Raw genomic sequence first — 15733 nt, 5'->3', positions numbered from 1 at the left:
AGACGGTTCTGAGTCGTAGGTACAAGCCACTTATACTACATAATGAAAAAACATTTAAAATTTAAATCGCTTCCTGTAACCATAGTAGTATTCTGCGGTAACTGATTCATTAATAAATACTTCAACAGTCGTGTGGAAGAGTAACGAAAAGGAAATTTACGAAAATCATATTTTCTTCAGACTAATTTTGAGACTGAGTTATCACTTGATAACAGCTGCAAGGACGCAGTGTACCAACAACATACTCATTCGTCATCTAGCTATAAGTTAATAAGACTCACGGTTACAGGGCACAGCAAAATTATTTAAACGCTGTCTGAATGGGAATTAATATTAATACTACCATTTGCAGCGCGTGTATTTAACATGATTTCTCCGTTCTCGATTACTTAAAGATGTCTCCCGAGTTGTGGGTACAGGAGTATATGTTCGCTGGAATTGTGTAACGAGCACTCTTCGAAACGATGAAAGAACTTCACGCATTCCACTATGTCTTGAAAACAGTTTCGAGCATCACTAGATTCTTTTACATGCCTGATAGATTTACAGTTCTTTACTGTCATTGCAGTCAGTGGTATTTTTTTCCTAAGTGGAAAGGAAGACGTTGGCTGTATACGTATAATGGAATTATATGATGAACAGCTTCAGACCGAAGTTTAGTATCACAGAAATTCACAAGAAAATGATGGATCGGCATGAAACGACTCTTCACAAGCATATTCCGGCAGCATATTTGCGCAGAAAGGCTGCCCGGTAAGCAGATATCGGAGACGAGACTGTGAGACAAGGTGACCTTACGTGCACGCGCAGTTATTTTCCGTCACCAAAGACCTCGTGGTAAAGCCCGGTATCTCAGCCTCCAGAAAGCTGAGTCATATAAGTTGCAGCGCCATTCACAGCGTCTTTAATAGTTTCTTTGTCGCCGACGCAGTAGGATACGTCGTCCAGAACACTGACGGTACCCGTCTACTGATAAGTAAGTGGCTGAAGGCATTTCACTTTGTGTATTCTGCGACTCACCGAACGGTTTCAAGCGTTACACTTGCTTTGCACTGGTGAAATGCTGCTGGTTTCTCCTCAATGCGATAACTACCTAGGAGTTAAACTTAACCAGTGTGCAAAATATTTGATCAGGTGAACGTTCTCAATTGGGGAACATAGAATAGAAATCCGCTTCAGCTGCTAGTAATTGTCTTAATTTATTCCACGACCTGTTTCGAAGCTTAAAGCTTCGTCTTCAGGTGCCACCACATAATTATGAAAACATGAATGTGTGATGGTCGGGCTAGTCAGTCAGTGATTGGGGATCACACCCATGCGAAACAAATGCATAGCAGCGCAGGACCAGCTACCACAGCGCCCGCCTGATTGCATGGCAGTAAACAAAGAAAAGTGCGAGGTCATCCACATGGGTACTAAAGGAAATCGGATAAATTTTGGGTATACGATAAATCGCACAAATATAAGGGCTGTCAATTCGACTAAATACCTAGGAATTACAGCTACGAGCAACTTAAATTGGAAAGACCGCATAGATAATATTATGGGGAAGGCGAAACAAAGACTGCGCTTTGTTGGCAGAACACTTAGAAGATGTGACAAACCCACTAAAGAGACAGCCTACATTACACTTGCCCTTTGCTGGAATATTGCTGCTCGGTATGGGATCCTGACCAGGTAGGATTGACGGAGGACATAGAAAAAGTGCAAAGAAGGGCAGCTCGTTTCGTGTTATCGCGCAACAGGGGTGAGAGTGTCACTGATATGATACGCGAGTTGAGGTGGCAGTCACTGAAACAAAGGCGGTTTTCTTTGCGCCAAAATCTATTTACGAAATTTAAATTACCAACTTTCTCTTCCGAATGCGAAAATTTTTTGTTGACACGAACCTACGTGGGGAGAAATGATGGTCATAATAAAATAAGAGAAATCAGAGCTCGAACAGAAAGATTTAGGTGTTCCTTTTTCCCACGCAACATTCGAGAGTGGAATGGTAGAGAAGTAGTATGAAAATGGTTCGATGGACTCTCTGCCAGGCACTAAAGTGCGAATTGCAGAGAAATCATGTAGATGTAGATGTAGAGAATAGCAATCGGCCACAGTGAATAATTCTATTCATTTACACGAAAAGTGCTCGTTCATGCATTAGAACCAACATCTTCATAGGGCTGTCCACGTTTGTATAACACCTGCTGCTTACATTAGTTGATGGAAAAAACGACCAACAACTAATGTACACAGCAATAAATGTAATACAAACGTGAACAGTTATCTGAAAATAAGCCTGTCGATTCTGAACAGGTAATAACGCTGTTTATGTCAATAAATAGCATTATTCATTGTGGATAGTTACTGTTTGCTTCTTTGCAAGACACAACATGTAAAAAATTTCTTATTGGCACTTAGAACCATCCAGTTTCCTAGTATGGCACTTAGAAAGTTCTTAACAAACTTTATTTCCTAATTTGTATCATTTTTATGTGGTGATGGGACAGGCAGTATAATTCTGTAGTATCAGAATAACTTCTCAATATTTTTGACACAAACAGAGGTACCTTGTTTTTTCATTCTTCCAGCAAATGTTAGATTTCGTACTTAGAGCGGCTTCAATTTCTACTCTTCATTTCATTTCACTGTATATAAAACTTTATCCAGTTGTGAATGTTAGATGGTTGTTGATTATGGGGTGAAGACTAGCCGCCATGGATCATCAAATAAAGACAAGTTTTCCCAAATTTATTAAACACTGAGATACAGACATAAGCAGTTGTTAAAGGAACTGTGTTTCCTTCTGTTTTTGCGGCAGAATACATCATCTATATGAGAAAAATTCTGCGATAAAGCTCCTTTGTAGGTCTGGCAACAAAGTACGCAGTAAAACCACGCTTGAATTGGGGGATTGTTGTACTACTGTTGGCGGCCACAGCTGTTAGGCAGACAGCAAAGCAAAATTTGAAAACAAACTGAAAAAGTTTCTTCTTTACAACTCTTTCTAATCTGTAGAAGTATTTCTATTATTTTAATGTATAAAAGGTGGTGGATAGCAATTATTAATGCACATCTGTATATCTTGTTTCTTAAAAAGAAAAAGAACCTTAGAAATATTGAATATGTAACCACAGACGCAAATTAATTTGCGATGAATGTAAAATGACAAGTTCCACATCATTACGATTTATCGTGCAAAACATCCACGTGACATGAAAATAACTAACCGACTGAATAGCATACCGTCCGGAACTTTATTTCTGACGTTTACGCCTCTCTAGAAGTAAAGGATAGTAAACTTCCATCTCAGTATGTAATGTGGGCTTCCATGCGGGGACACATTTGTACGACCCCAGCAACAGCACAAAAATCCCCTTACTCTGTCTCTTAATTTTGTGCAAACAATAAACGGCTTCGTTGTCTTGCTGCCATTCTTGAAATTCTAACAAACTAATTGCTAAGAATTTTTAGCATATTGCGGCCCCGTCAGCAACTGCGATAGACTGATATTTTGAGGAATCAGCCTCAGTAGCACAAATTTTCTGGTCTTTACCAGGTTTCGGCTAAATTAATCTAGCCTTCTTCAGAAGCATAAAATTACTATAACATGCCAGGGTAAGCCACAGTCAACATTAAGATTATTACCTATAGTACCGTGGTACCATGTCGAATAAAACTACACTCCTGGAAATTGAAATAAGAACACCGTGAATTCATTGTCCCAGGAAGGGGAAACTTTATTGACACATTCCTGGGGTCAGATACATCACATGATCACACTGACAGAACCACAGGCACATAGACACAGGCAACAGAGCATGCACAATGTCGGCACTAGTACAGTGTATATCCACCTTTCGCAGCAATGCAGGCTGCTATTCTCCCATGGAGACGATCGTAGAGATGCTGGATGTAGTCCTGTGGAACGGCTTGCCATGCCATTTCCACCTGGCGCCTCAGTTGGACCAGCGTTCGTGCTGGACGTGCAGACCGCGTGAGACGACGCTTCATCCAGTCCCAAACATGCTCAATGGGGGACAGATCCGGAGATCTTGCTGGCCAGGGTAGTTCACTTACACCTTCTAGAGCACGTTCGGTGGCACAGGATACATGCGGACGTGCATTGTCCTGTTGGAACAGCAAGTTCCCTTGCCGGTCTAGGAATGGTAGAACGATGGGTTCGATGACGGTTTGGATGTACCGTGCACTATTCAGTGTCCCCTCGACGATCACCAGTGGTGTACGGCCAGTGTAGGAGATCGCTCCCCACACCATGATGCCGGGTGTTGGCCCTGTGTGCCTCGGTCGTATGCAGTCCTGATTGTGGCGCTCACCTGCACGGCGCCAAACACGCATACGACCATCATTGGCACCAAGGCAGAAGCGACTCTCATCGCTGAAGACGACACGTCTCCATTCGTCCCTCCATTCACGCCTGTCGCGACTCCACTGGAGGCGGGCTGCACGATGTTGGGGCGTGAGCGGAAGACGGCCTAACGGTGTGCGGGACCGTAGCCCAGCTTCATGGAGACGGTTGCGAATGGTCCTCGCCGATACTCCAGGAGCAACAGTGTCCCTAATTTGTTGGGAAGTGGCGGTGCGGTCCCCTACGGCACTGCGTAGGATCCTACGGTCTTGGCGTGCATCCGTGCGTCGCTGCGGTCCGGTCCCAGGTCGACGGGCACGTGCACCTTCCGCCGACCACTGGCGACAACATCGATGTACCGTGGAGACCTCACGCCCCACGTGTTGAGCAATTCGGCGGTACGTCCACCCGGCCTCCCGCATGCCCACTATACGCCCTCGCTCAAAGTCCGTCAACTGCACATACGGTTCACGTCCACGCTGTCGCGGCATGCTACCAGTGTTAAAGACTGCGATGGAGCTCCGTATGCCACGGCAAACTGGCTGACACTGACGGCGGCGGTGCACAAATGCTGCGCAGCTAGCGCCATTCGACGGCCAACACCGTGGGTCCTGGTGTGTCCGCTGTGCCGTGCGTGTGATCATTGCTTGTACAGCCCTCTCGCAGTGTCCGGAGCAAGTATGGTGGGTCTGACACACCGGTGTCAATGTGTTCTTTTTTCCATTTCCAGGAGTGTACTTAGCTGAAGTCCAGCCCCGGCATCTCTCCACCGCGCGGTTCGTTGGCAGCGGCAACTGACCTTGGCACTGACCGTTGCGCGCGGACTTGCACTTAGCGCATAGCAGCTCGTGCGCGTGTACAAACGGAGAGCCAAGGCTGTATATCGTTGGCTGTCTGTATATCACGTGTTGGAAACTCGTAACCGTAATTGTAAGCAAACTAGGTATTATGTAGAGGAGGTCCCTACGTGTAGCCGGACGCGGTGGCCGAGCGGTTCTAGGCGCTACAGTCTGGAACCACGCGACCGTTACGGTCGCAAGTTCGAATCCTGCCTCGGGCATGGATGTGTGTGATGTCCTTAGGTTAGTTAGGTTTAAGTAGTTCTAAGTTCTAGGGGACTGATGACCTCAGAAGTTAAATCCCATAGTGCTCAGAGCCATTCGAACCATTTTTGAACCCTATGTGTATTAACTATATGCAAATTGTATTAAATGATAGGAAATTTACTTAGTTGGGTATATAAAGTTTAAGGATAACCTTTACGACCTTAAGCACATATGGTCATCGTGTAAAGTATCCCCCACAGCCAAAAGAAAAATTTAATCCATTATTTAAAAGTAGTTAAGAACAAACTATCTCTCTCTGAGGTACATAAAATCACGTGCGGTGACTGCCCTAGCTTTAACATCGGCCAAACAGAGAGAGCGCTGTCAGCAAGATATAGAGAGCATATGCCAACGAAAAGTGGTGACGGCATACGGGGTTCGACTTTCACCGAGCACCTCGTCCAAATGGCCCATGCAACCAATCCTCCAACTAATACTGAGCTGTTGTACTGTGAGGTAAAAGGAACAAAGCTAGATATTCTAGAGGAGATGCAGATTTTTAAACACTTGCTATCCGATAAGGAAATCCTTCTGAACGATCAGCTGCTACTGAGAAATAAAAACTTTTTCGAAGATTTCCAATCTTTGTTACGGTTGGTTTAATTTATCCCTGTTACATTGACTACCATATTTCTCTCCTGTTTGCCGCATACCATGTTCAGACATCAAGCCTCACACTTATCTTTAAATTTAAGTTTGGCCCACTACTCTTTCACGAGAGTTTGGACGCCATTAATAGACGAGAAAAAAAATGGTTCAAATGGCTCTGAGCACTATGCGACTTAACGTCTGAGGTCATCAGTCGCCTAGAACTTAGAACTAATTAAACCTAACTAACCTAAGGACATCACACACATCCATGCCCAAGGCAGGATTCGAAACTGCGACCGTAGCGGTCGCTCGGCTCCAGACTGTAGCGCCCAGAACCGCACGGCCACTCCGGCCGCATTATAGTCGAATTTAACAATTATGCAGCACAGTATGTCAAGCTTAGCTGCTTTAAATACTTCCCCTTTCTATGATACGATAACGCTACGCGCTTATCGCGTTACTCGCAATGTTACCTGTGGAAGAATATTCCCGTCAAAGGTACATTGTAGATTATATGTTAGTACACTTGACGTATGTCGGTCAGTAGCACATAAGCGTGATGACGGAGACGTTGTACCCTCCGCCACACTTTAATTAATATGCGTGGCCTATGTCGCTCATTGGCATACATTAATTTAACAATTATGCAGCAAAGTAAAGTAGAACTTAGCTGCTCTAAATTTTCCCTTGTAATGATAACGATAACGTTTCATGTGTATCGCGTTACTCACAATGTTACCTATAAAAAATATTTCCCGTCTAACGTACATCGTAGAGTATATTTTAGTGTACTTGACCTATGTCGGTCAATAGCATGTAAGCGTGATGACGGAGACGTTGTACCCTCCGACACATTTTAATTAATACGCTTGACCTATGTCGGTCAATACTAGTTAAGTGTGATGACAGGGGCGTTGAACGCCCAGTTGCACCCTAGTTAAATTATTGATAGGTTTTAAATGAGACAAGTAAGGCATGTTCCGTGGGGATACTTTACACGATGACCATATCTGCTGAAAGTCGTAAAGGTTATCCTTAAACTTAATATACCCAACTAAGTAAATTTCCTACCATTTAATACAATTTGCATGTAGTTAATACTCAGAGGGACTTCATGTACATAATGCCTAGTTTGCTTACAATTACGGTTATCACTTCCCAACACGTGATATACAGACAGCCAACGATATACAGCCTTGACTCTCCGTTTGCGCGCGCGCACGAGTTGCTATGTCCTCAGTGCAGTTCCGCGTGCAACGGTCAGTGCAAACGTTAGTTGCCGCTGCCAACCGACCGCACAGTGACCGCATGGGCTGGACTTCAGCTAAGTAGTTTTATTCGACATGGTACCACGGTAATATAGGTTTTAATTTTAATGCTGACTTTGCCTTACTCTGGCATGTTATAGTAATTTTATGCTTCTGAAGAAGGCTAGATTAATTTAGCCGAAACCTGGTAAAGACCAGAAAATTTGTGCAACTGAGGCTGATTCCTCAAAATATTAAACTAATTGCTTCTGTTCATAGCACCTACAGCTACAGTAATGTAATCCGTTTCCCTGGAGTTGTCTCTTATCTCATTCCACCAGAGAGAGATTTGTTTCTGTTTAGTACTTCCCCTGTACTCCCTGTCTTCAGTCAGCCCGTACTTCTAGTCAGTGCTTACGTTTTCTCAGACTTTCATAAGCTGTATAAAATGTTTTGCTGAGATTGTAACTGTGGTGTCACCGCCAGACACCACACTTGCTAGGTGGTAGCTTTAAATCGGCCGCGGTCCATTAGTACATGTCGGACCCGCGTGTCGCCACTGTCAGTGATCGCAGACCGAGCGCCACCACACGGCAGGTCTAGAGAGACGTACTAGCACTCGCCCCAGTTGTACGACGACTTTGCTAGCGACTACACTGACGAAGCCTTTCTCTCATTTGCCGAGAGATAGTTAGAATAGCCTTCAGCTAAGTCCATGGCTACGACCTAGCAAGGCGCCATTAACCATATCTAGAGAGAGTCTCACTTGTATCATCAAGAATGCTGTATACAAATGATGGATTAAAGTTAAGTATAACCGCAGCTACGTACTTTCCTTTATAGCATTCATTACGTATCCTGTTCCAGACGACGCGTGCCCTTTCGGTTTCCTCGCCTTGTGTCTAGACTGTCTTGTCTAGACACAACAGTAACCTCCCGCTTACAGTTTTTCCATTGTTTGCGAATTTACTGTGGGCTTTTTAAACTCCATCTTCTGCAAAACACGATTTTTTTCTGTTTTCTGTTCTTTATCGTGCAAGGCTCCCCTGGGTTAAAGTTCAAATCAATCTCCTTTGCTACTGGCATTCTCTGAGTATCCCCTCTCGAGGTGCAGGTCCCTCACTACGCTCCAGGCGTATGTAAAGGAACTGTGCACAAGGAAACTAAAGGAAAGGGTTGGCTCTAACACATAGACTGTAGCTGTGTGGCCTGATTAAATATTTAAAAAAATAGTTACTCTAGTAGTGACGAGGACTACCAACAACTGCAACGAAGTAATGTTTACAAATTATGTACATTTATTGGTTATTAATTCAGTTATTGTTCCTGACAAACAAGGATCAAATATCATCACAGGAGAATGAGTGCATACGCATACAGGAGCGTTTTGTAACTGTGGATATTCAGGGGGACGGAATTGGCAAAGTTCTCATAAAACAGGCCGAACGAACAAGAAACGGTGTTAAATAAAAGTGCGTTAAATAATTGCTAATCGCGAGACTGAAGTGTTGGTGAAGACTGTATTGCAAGGTTAATGAGTAAAGAGAAATAGAATCCCAAAGAGTAAAATCATGCCCGAAAGGACACCACACTGTGAGTGATTTATTAATCTGAACTAACACGCCTATCATCCCGTACGAACTTCGTACCCCACTGCTGCGACACTTGCATCATTTACGGGAGACGAGGCGCGGCGAAGTCTCAGGCGGCAGTGAATTATGCAGCCCATCTGCTCGTGAATAAACTGCCCCTCTCACGGTGAAGAACTCTGTGCTCTATTCGTATCAATGACGAAGTGTATTTACTGAGGCTCCAGGCGGATAAGTGCGTTTGCTATGGCTCCCGGTCCTTTCCCGGTGCGGGCCAGCCAAAACTGTCATTCTGTCCAGTCTGAAACCGCATACTCTTTTCCGCCAGTCAGAAACGTCCTTACAGTTTTGTTCTGGAAGATGTGGCATCGCTTTTTGGAAGATTCCTAACGCCAAACTACCCCACTCCTCCTTTCAGAAATTTGCGAGTGCCGTACTATGACGCATCAGCGTTCCCAAAGATTCCAAACTGCAGCCTATCAGATTGTGTCCCAGCAAAAACTTTATGTAAGCTTGTCTTCTTGCGACCGAACCGCCGAATCTTTCCATCAGTAAATGGGGTATGTTCTCAACTGACTCGGTTGTTTTAACCCCCTCCACTGACGGAATGACCCGCTTCCTAATTCCGTATGTATAAAACCAATACGGACTTGTAGCTGTCACGCCTTTGCGCTTACTGCTACGTATTTTTAACTGTAAATATCTCAGTCCTAACGGTAAGAGGTAGTAGTGAATTCACGTTGTTAATATTTGAATACAGCACAGCTGTCACAAGCTCAGCTCACTTTTACTCCACTCCTACCCTCGCCATTGCACCACATTAACTAGGTGCTACGTGGACCTTGCTAAATTCACTTGCGTATACATTTTTGACCGTTACTCGCCAGTATTTACCTAATGATTAGTACACTCCTAACCGGACTATTTCCCTAAGAGCTGTGATGATTGAACGGGTTCGATCCACGGCCTACAGTGCCCTACAGTTCACACGGTAACACTGCCTACCTGACCCACTTAACTTGGTAGTGAGCTTATGTATCCAATCACCACTGCTAGCAGCAGTGGATAATCCTACCAGCACGACGAGAGCAGCAGACTTACCGTCGAATCCTCCTGAAAATACTTATAACTACGGTCGCCAGCTCTGAAGGAGCAAAAGAATAAATCAATTTTTGGCTCGTTTCAAAGTGAAATGGCTTGATTTGAATTTAAACTTAATTCTGAATATTACTATTTCTGATCATTCTAGATGATTCTACAAAGCAAATACTCTCTCAATTTCTGTGAGTTGGCTTGGTAATTACTACCAAGACAGTTTATGCAACTTGGGTTAACAAAATTCTATCCTTCACTTATTTAATGATTTTGGATCTTACTCTTTGGACAATTGATACAGAATTAGTTAAGTGACTTTACTTGAAAGGTTACTCAGAAAAATTTAAGTAACTATAAATAGGCGACTCATTCTGGTGAGACCATTGCTCTTTTCAACATTCTTATACGCTTTGATTTCACTATACTATGTTTGAGGTTACTACACGTTACAATGAACAACATGCGTCGTAATTTTACTCATTACTATATTCTGTCCTCTGCACTTGCATAAAAGAAAACTGGTATTCTCCTTTTACATGTATACAAAGTTCGACTTAACAATTGCAAGCAGTCTTGCCTTGAGTAGACGTGTCGGTGCTGGTGGTGAAATGCATGTGGCTAACGCAGCTCTTCACGCCTCATGCCCTTAATGGCGGCTGGAACTACGAGCTGTAGCACTCGTATAAGCTACTGCACGTCCGCCATAAAATCTGGGTGCAGGAACTCTTACACTCAGCCCCAGTGGCATAGAGGCGGCTTCAACAACCATTCGTCGCGTTTTACTCCAAAAACGGCGACGATATTCGCCTCTTCTCTGTTGCACAATCACTTTTGCGTGAGCAGAGTTACGCACGTCCGATCACGTCAACACTCCCCAGGCCATTCCATTGTTCAGTCCCTGTGTCTCCAGCTACCCCTAGCTACACTCGTATCACCAAGAGTGGGGGCGTTCCCCTACCACCTTTTTACTGAAATCATTTAGTATTTAAGAATATTTATATTTATTACCCTGGAGTTCATACCAGTCATAATGATTTACTACTAGCGCTTTACAACATTAAATTATACAGTAACAACTTATAATTACCAAGAAAAAGAATACATTTGACTCCGAGAGCTTAGTGCATTGTCTGACAGGTAGCGCTAATTCCCAGTTTCGCCAATAGATGGCATCAGGGTGCACTCCCTGGCAGTCTCACACAAGCGCGCCCGTTTCCGACGCGCGGGCTCCAAATTACTGTCAGCCCACCATCATTTCAGTTCCGTTACATTCTCCATGTTTACGCACAAGACGTCAGCAGCCCGTTGGCACTAGACAAAAGACTCACTTGTGGAGTCGCCCCGTTGTTACTGCTCAATACAGCGATTTTACCGCACGGGACACGCCATTTTCGTGGGTGGTCTGTCCTTCGGAGAAACCCATGTATTCATACTCGCAAAGTATCGAGGACAGTGCGAGTTCGCTGAAATCAGCACCCGAATGCATTCTTCCTCCAGCGTTGATAATTCTGTCAAAGACGTACGCCCCCTTCTGCCGCAGTGAATGCGATAGTGGGCGATCGCTCACAGGAGTCGGGTAGCCGCCGCTGCTCCCCCGGGCGCAAGCTGCAGCTGCCTCGCCCACTGAAGGCAGCCAAGGCGACAGAAACTGTAGAGGCCGTGTTTTTACTCCCCACTAATTAACATAATGAATTCAGAGTGCAGCTTTACAATTAAGACAAGTTGAAGGAAACTCTTGACAATCATCACCCACTGTTGCGGATAATACCACTGTTCTGCGTATATAACGGAATTTATTGATTAATTAGACCTATCATACGGATGGATAAGTGTGTTAAGTAAAAAAAGAAATGAGACATCCTGACTGTTTCAACAAGTTTCAGCGCCTATGTCTCATCTTTAATGTGTTTCGTTTTATTTTTGTAAAAATATCACATAAAGTTAGTGGTGGTTTTATGTTTTAGGCAAGATAAGTATATTTTGTTTTCACTACTCATCTAAAATTGTATATACAGGGCTATTACAAATGATTGAAGCGATTTCATAAATTCACTGTAGCTCCATTCATTGACATATGGTCACGACACACTACAGATACATAGAAAAACTCATAAAGTTTTGTTCGGCTGAAGCCGCACTTCAGGTTTCTGCCGCCAGAGCGCTCGAGAGCGCAGTGAGACAAAATGGCGACAGGAGCCGAGAAAGCGTATGTCGTGCTTGAAATGCACTCACATCAGTCAGTCATAACAGTGCAACGACAGGACGAAGTTCAACAAAGATCCACCAACTGCTAAATCCATTCGGCGATGGTATGTCCAGTTTAAAGCTTCTGGATGCCTCTGTAAGGGGAAATCAACGGGTCGGCCTGAAGTGAGCGAAGAAACGGTTGAATGCGTGCGGGCAAGTTTCACGCGTAGCCCGCGGAAGTCGATGAATAAAGCAAGCAGGGAGCTAAATGTACCACAGCCGACGGTTGGAAAATCTTACGGAAAAGGCTAAAGCAGAAGCCTTACCGTTTCGAACTCATTGATGGGGACATGCTGTGCCGAGTGTGGGAGGAACTTGATTATCGGTTTGATGTCTGCCGAATCACTAAAGGGGCACATATCGAACATTTGTGAATGCCTAAAAGAACTTTTTGAGTTTTTGTATGTGTGTGCAAAGCATTGTGAAAATATGTCAAATAATAAAGTTATTGTAGAGCTGTGAAATCGCTTCAATCATTTGTAATAACCCTGTATGTGGTGTATCTGCTGCGGAAAACTTTTCGGTCTGCACTGGCAGCTGTGTAGGCCGCTATCTGTGTGGGCAATGCACGACCAAATTGTAGTATCTGTTGTCTTAGCACGCCCGGCTAGCCGCTCGGTCTAACGTGCTGCTGCCCGAGAGGGAAGGCATGCCGGTCCCCGGCACGAATCCGTCCGGCGGATTAGTGTCGAGGTCCGGTGTGCCGGCCAGCCTGTGGATGGTTTCTAAGGCGGTTTTCCATCTGCCTCGGCGAATGCGGGCTGCTTCCCCTTATTCCGCCTCAGTTACATTATGTCGGCAATTGCGGCGCAAACACTGTTTCCACGTACGCGTACACCATAATTACTCTACCATTCAAACATTTGTGGTTACACTCGTCTGGTATGAGACGTTCCTGGGGGGTCCACTGGGGGCCGAACCGCACAATAACCCCTGGTTCGGTGTGGAGCGACGGTGCGGTGGGTGGACTGCTGTGGCCTGTTGTGGAGTTGTGAACCTCTGATGGCTACGCCGGAACGAAGCCTCTCCGTCGTTTCTATGTCCCTAGTTCAATAAACAATGCACAATCTGTTGTCTTGACTCGATATGTTGTCGGATGGGTCGGTGTTTCACCAATGCTTTAAACCCCAAATATTAAATACAGAAATATTCCTCAAACCCTTATTTAGTAGACAGTGACTTTAGCATAGTTAAAGATGTCTTTAGCTTTTGTTAATGTGCCTGTCTAGTATGGTTTAATAAGACACTGAAGAAAATGTAAATTAACTGGATAAAATGTTCAGGATAATATTCTGAGGTAAACCATGTAGCTATAGTTCAAACTAAAGAGAATGTTGGCCTCACATGGATTTGCAGATACAAACAAAAACCGTTAAATAATGATTACTTTATGTAGTGCAAAGTATGTTGTTATGTAATACAAAGAGAGCATTCTGCACATCAAGACGTGAGAGCAAAGTACATCTAACTGCACGTTAATTCATAAAAAGAACAAGAAAAGTTCAAAGTTCGAAACTTCAGTTTCCCACTGCAGGGGGAAAGTTCGATATTCTCAACAATCACCGCGCAGAAAATATCCATCTAGTTCATCAGACAGAACAGAAATAATAAATGCAGGGAATATTCGCACTTCACAGCTGCCTTCAATCCCGTAAACCAAATTACACCTCGCAAAATCAATTACCAAAACAAAAAACTCATAGTCAAATATTCTAAGTCACGTGTAAAATGTTAGAGCGTGTAACTTACGGTCATGGCATTCTGAAGTATTTCCATTGACCACGGCTCCTCAGCTGCACATCCTCCCGACAATAAGACACTCAACAGGAGCGACAAAAGCTTGCTGACACGAGTCCCTGCGCGCCTTTCCTCGACCGATTGAATGCTCTGTGGCGTCTCACACTACTGAATTCCCGTTAATTACTTAAATATTGACAATTATTCAAGTTAAAGACAATTACATATATATATAACATGCTAGAACACAGATAAATTTATTACGGTCGCTTTGCCATCTCTCACTAAAATATCGCCACAGTATTTAACAAGTTATTAATAAACTTCACGAATACATGCCTGCATCCGGCATTGCAATATGTTAAACCTTTAGAAACATTACTAATTCAAACCAAATAACAAATTGTTATCACTCATCCACTAGGAATATTTTAAGAAAGTGGGGAGCTCATGCTGCCTTCATATTACGTGCGACTATGGAGAATTTTCACATTAACATTTAATAAATCGTCTGCAATTGTTTATACACTTATTTGTGCAGCTGCTTGTGGTGCATACGGTCATCGTCAACTTTCATATAACGCCTCATATAAAGATACTGATTCAGTCGTTCATTTGTTATTAATTTTATAAACTATTGTAAGTAAAAGCGTACTATAACCTTTAAAATATTGGGTCTAGAATTATACTTAAAACTGCAATGAGCTCGTCTCATCACTACAAAATTTCTGGTGTATTTGCTGTTCCGTTTTTCATTTCAAACAAACTTATCCACCCATAATACATTGGCCAGCCACAGCCTGCATTTCTTATGCACTTCGACTAGCTAGTCATTTCTGTTTACCCAGTAAACCCCAGCCGCTAAAAACACTCACCACCTCTTTCCACCCCGCATGCCATAGTCTCGTAATCTCATGTGTGTTTGCGTCTCTGTGTGTGTGTGTGTGTGTGTGTGTGTGTGTGTGTGTGTGTGTGCGTGCGTGCGTGCGTGCGTATGCGTGTGTGTGTAGAGGGAATCGGCGGCTGTATGACCGCAAAAACTCCCTCAAACAGTCAAAATTAGCGCTATACTGGACAAAATACAAAACGCTGAACAAGTGGGTAGCGTCAATTACATAGCATCTCTCGATGCCTGTGGCAACATAAATTATTCCTAAATCTAGTTTTTATGCATAAAACATATTATGCCAGAGGAGAGTGACGGAAAAAGTGCATAAAATAATAGTTCTTTAAGCAAATTTCTCCAACTGCTTTTCAGATGACTTGCTGTCAGCCATAAACCCATAAAAGCAAGCGAGTTTGTACAATTCCAACTTCACAATGATTGTAGTTTTGGGTAAGCAATCAAAACAAACAAAAAAGAACATGTTTTAGTTTTTAAGTGCAATGCCAAACCAGGTACTTCTTGCGAAAATTTCAATATATGAAACCAGACGAACTGAAGATACATGTTTGGGAAAAGGACAGAAAAAAGAAATGAACCATTTTTTGCACAAGCCAGAGTATAAAAAATCATAATTTGAATAAGATGTACAGTGTTTCCCCTCATACCTTACATCCCGCCAGCAGTGAGTAATGGTAGGTACCAAAAGGTCGCAGTGGTAGGATACTCTATCAGGGGTCCCACAAGGAACAGTATTGGGCCCATTACTTTTCTCATTGTATGTTAATGATATGTCAACTATTCTCTCCCACTGCAGATGCCACCCATATGCTGATAACTTTCAGTAATATCTCACTGCAAGTCCAGCAAACCTGTACACAGCC

The 15733-nt window shown here is 43.5% G+C and overlaps 2 protein-coding genes across 3 annotated transcripts in view; one reads left to right on the top strand and one right to left on the bottom strand.

Annotated features, from left to right (window-relative positions):
* The window catches only part of LOC126191405 (uncharacterized protein K02A2.6-like), a 314219-nt gene that overhangs the window by 162955 nt on the left and 135531 nt on the right, over positions 1-15733 (bottom strand). The gene's annotated exons all lie outside the window — the stretch shown is intronic.
* The window catches only part of LOC126191404 (cytochrome P450 6k1-like), a 134774-nt gene continuing 119973 nt past the window's right edge, over positions 933-15733 (top strand). The window contains exon 1 of one of the 2 annotated variants that reach the window (XM_049932270.1): positions 933-976. Coding sequence is in view for 1 of the 2 variants with exons in the window: in XM_049932269.1 (XP_049788226.1) it covers positions 7395-7405 (11 nt within the window). In the remaining variant the exon portion in view is untranslated. Of the gene's footprint in view, positions 977-7272; positions 7406-15733 lie in introns of those variants that run through there. The other variant, XM_049932269.1, reaches the window with a different exon arrangement.

The sequence above is a fragment of the Schistocerca cancellata genome, chromosome 6 (genome assembly GCF_023864275.1).
Source record: "Schistocerca cancellata isolate TAMUIC-IGC-003103 chromosome 6, iqSchCanc2.1, whole genome shotgun sequence".
Classification (NCBI taxonomy): Eukaryota; Metazoa; Arthropoda; class Insecta; order Orthoptera; family Acrididae; genus Schistocerca; species Schistocerca cancellata.
The sequence above is the reverse complement of the archived record's forward strand: the minus strand, read 5'-3'. Positions and strand labels throughout refer to the sequence as shown.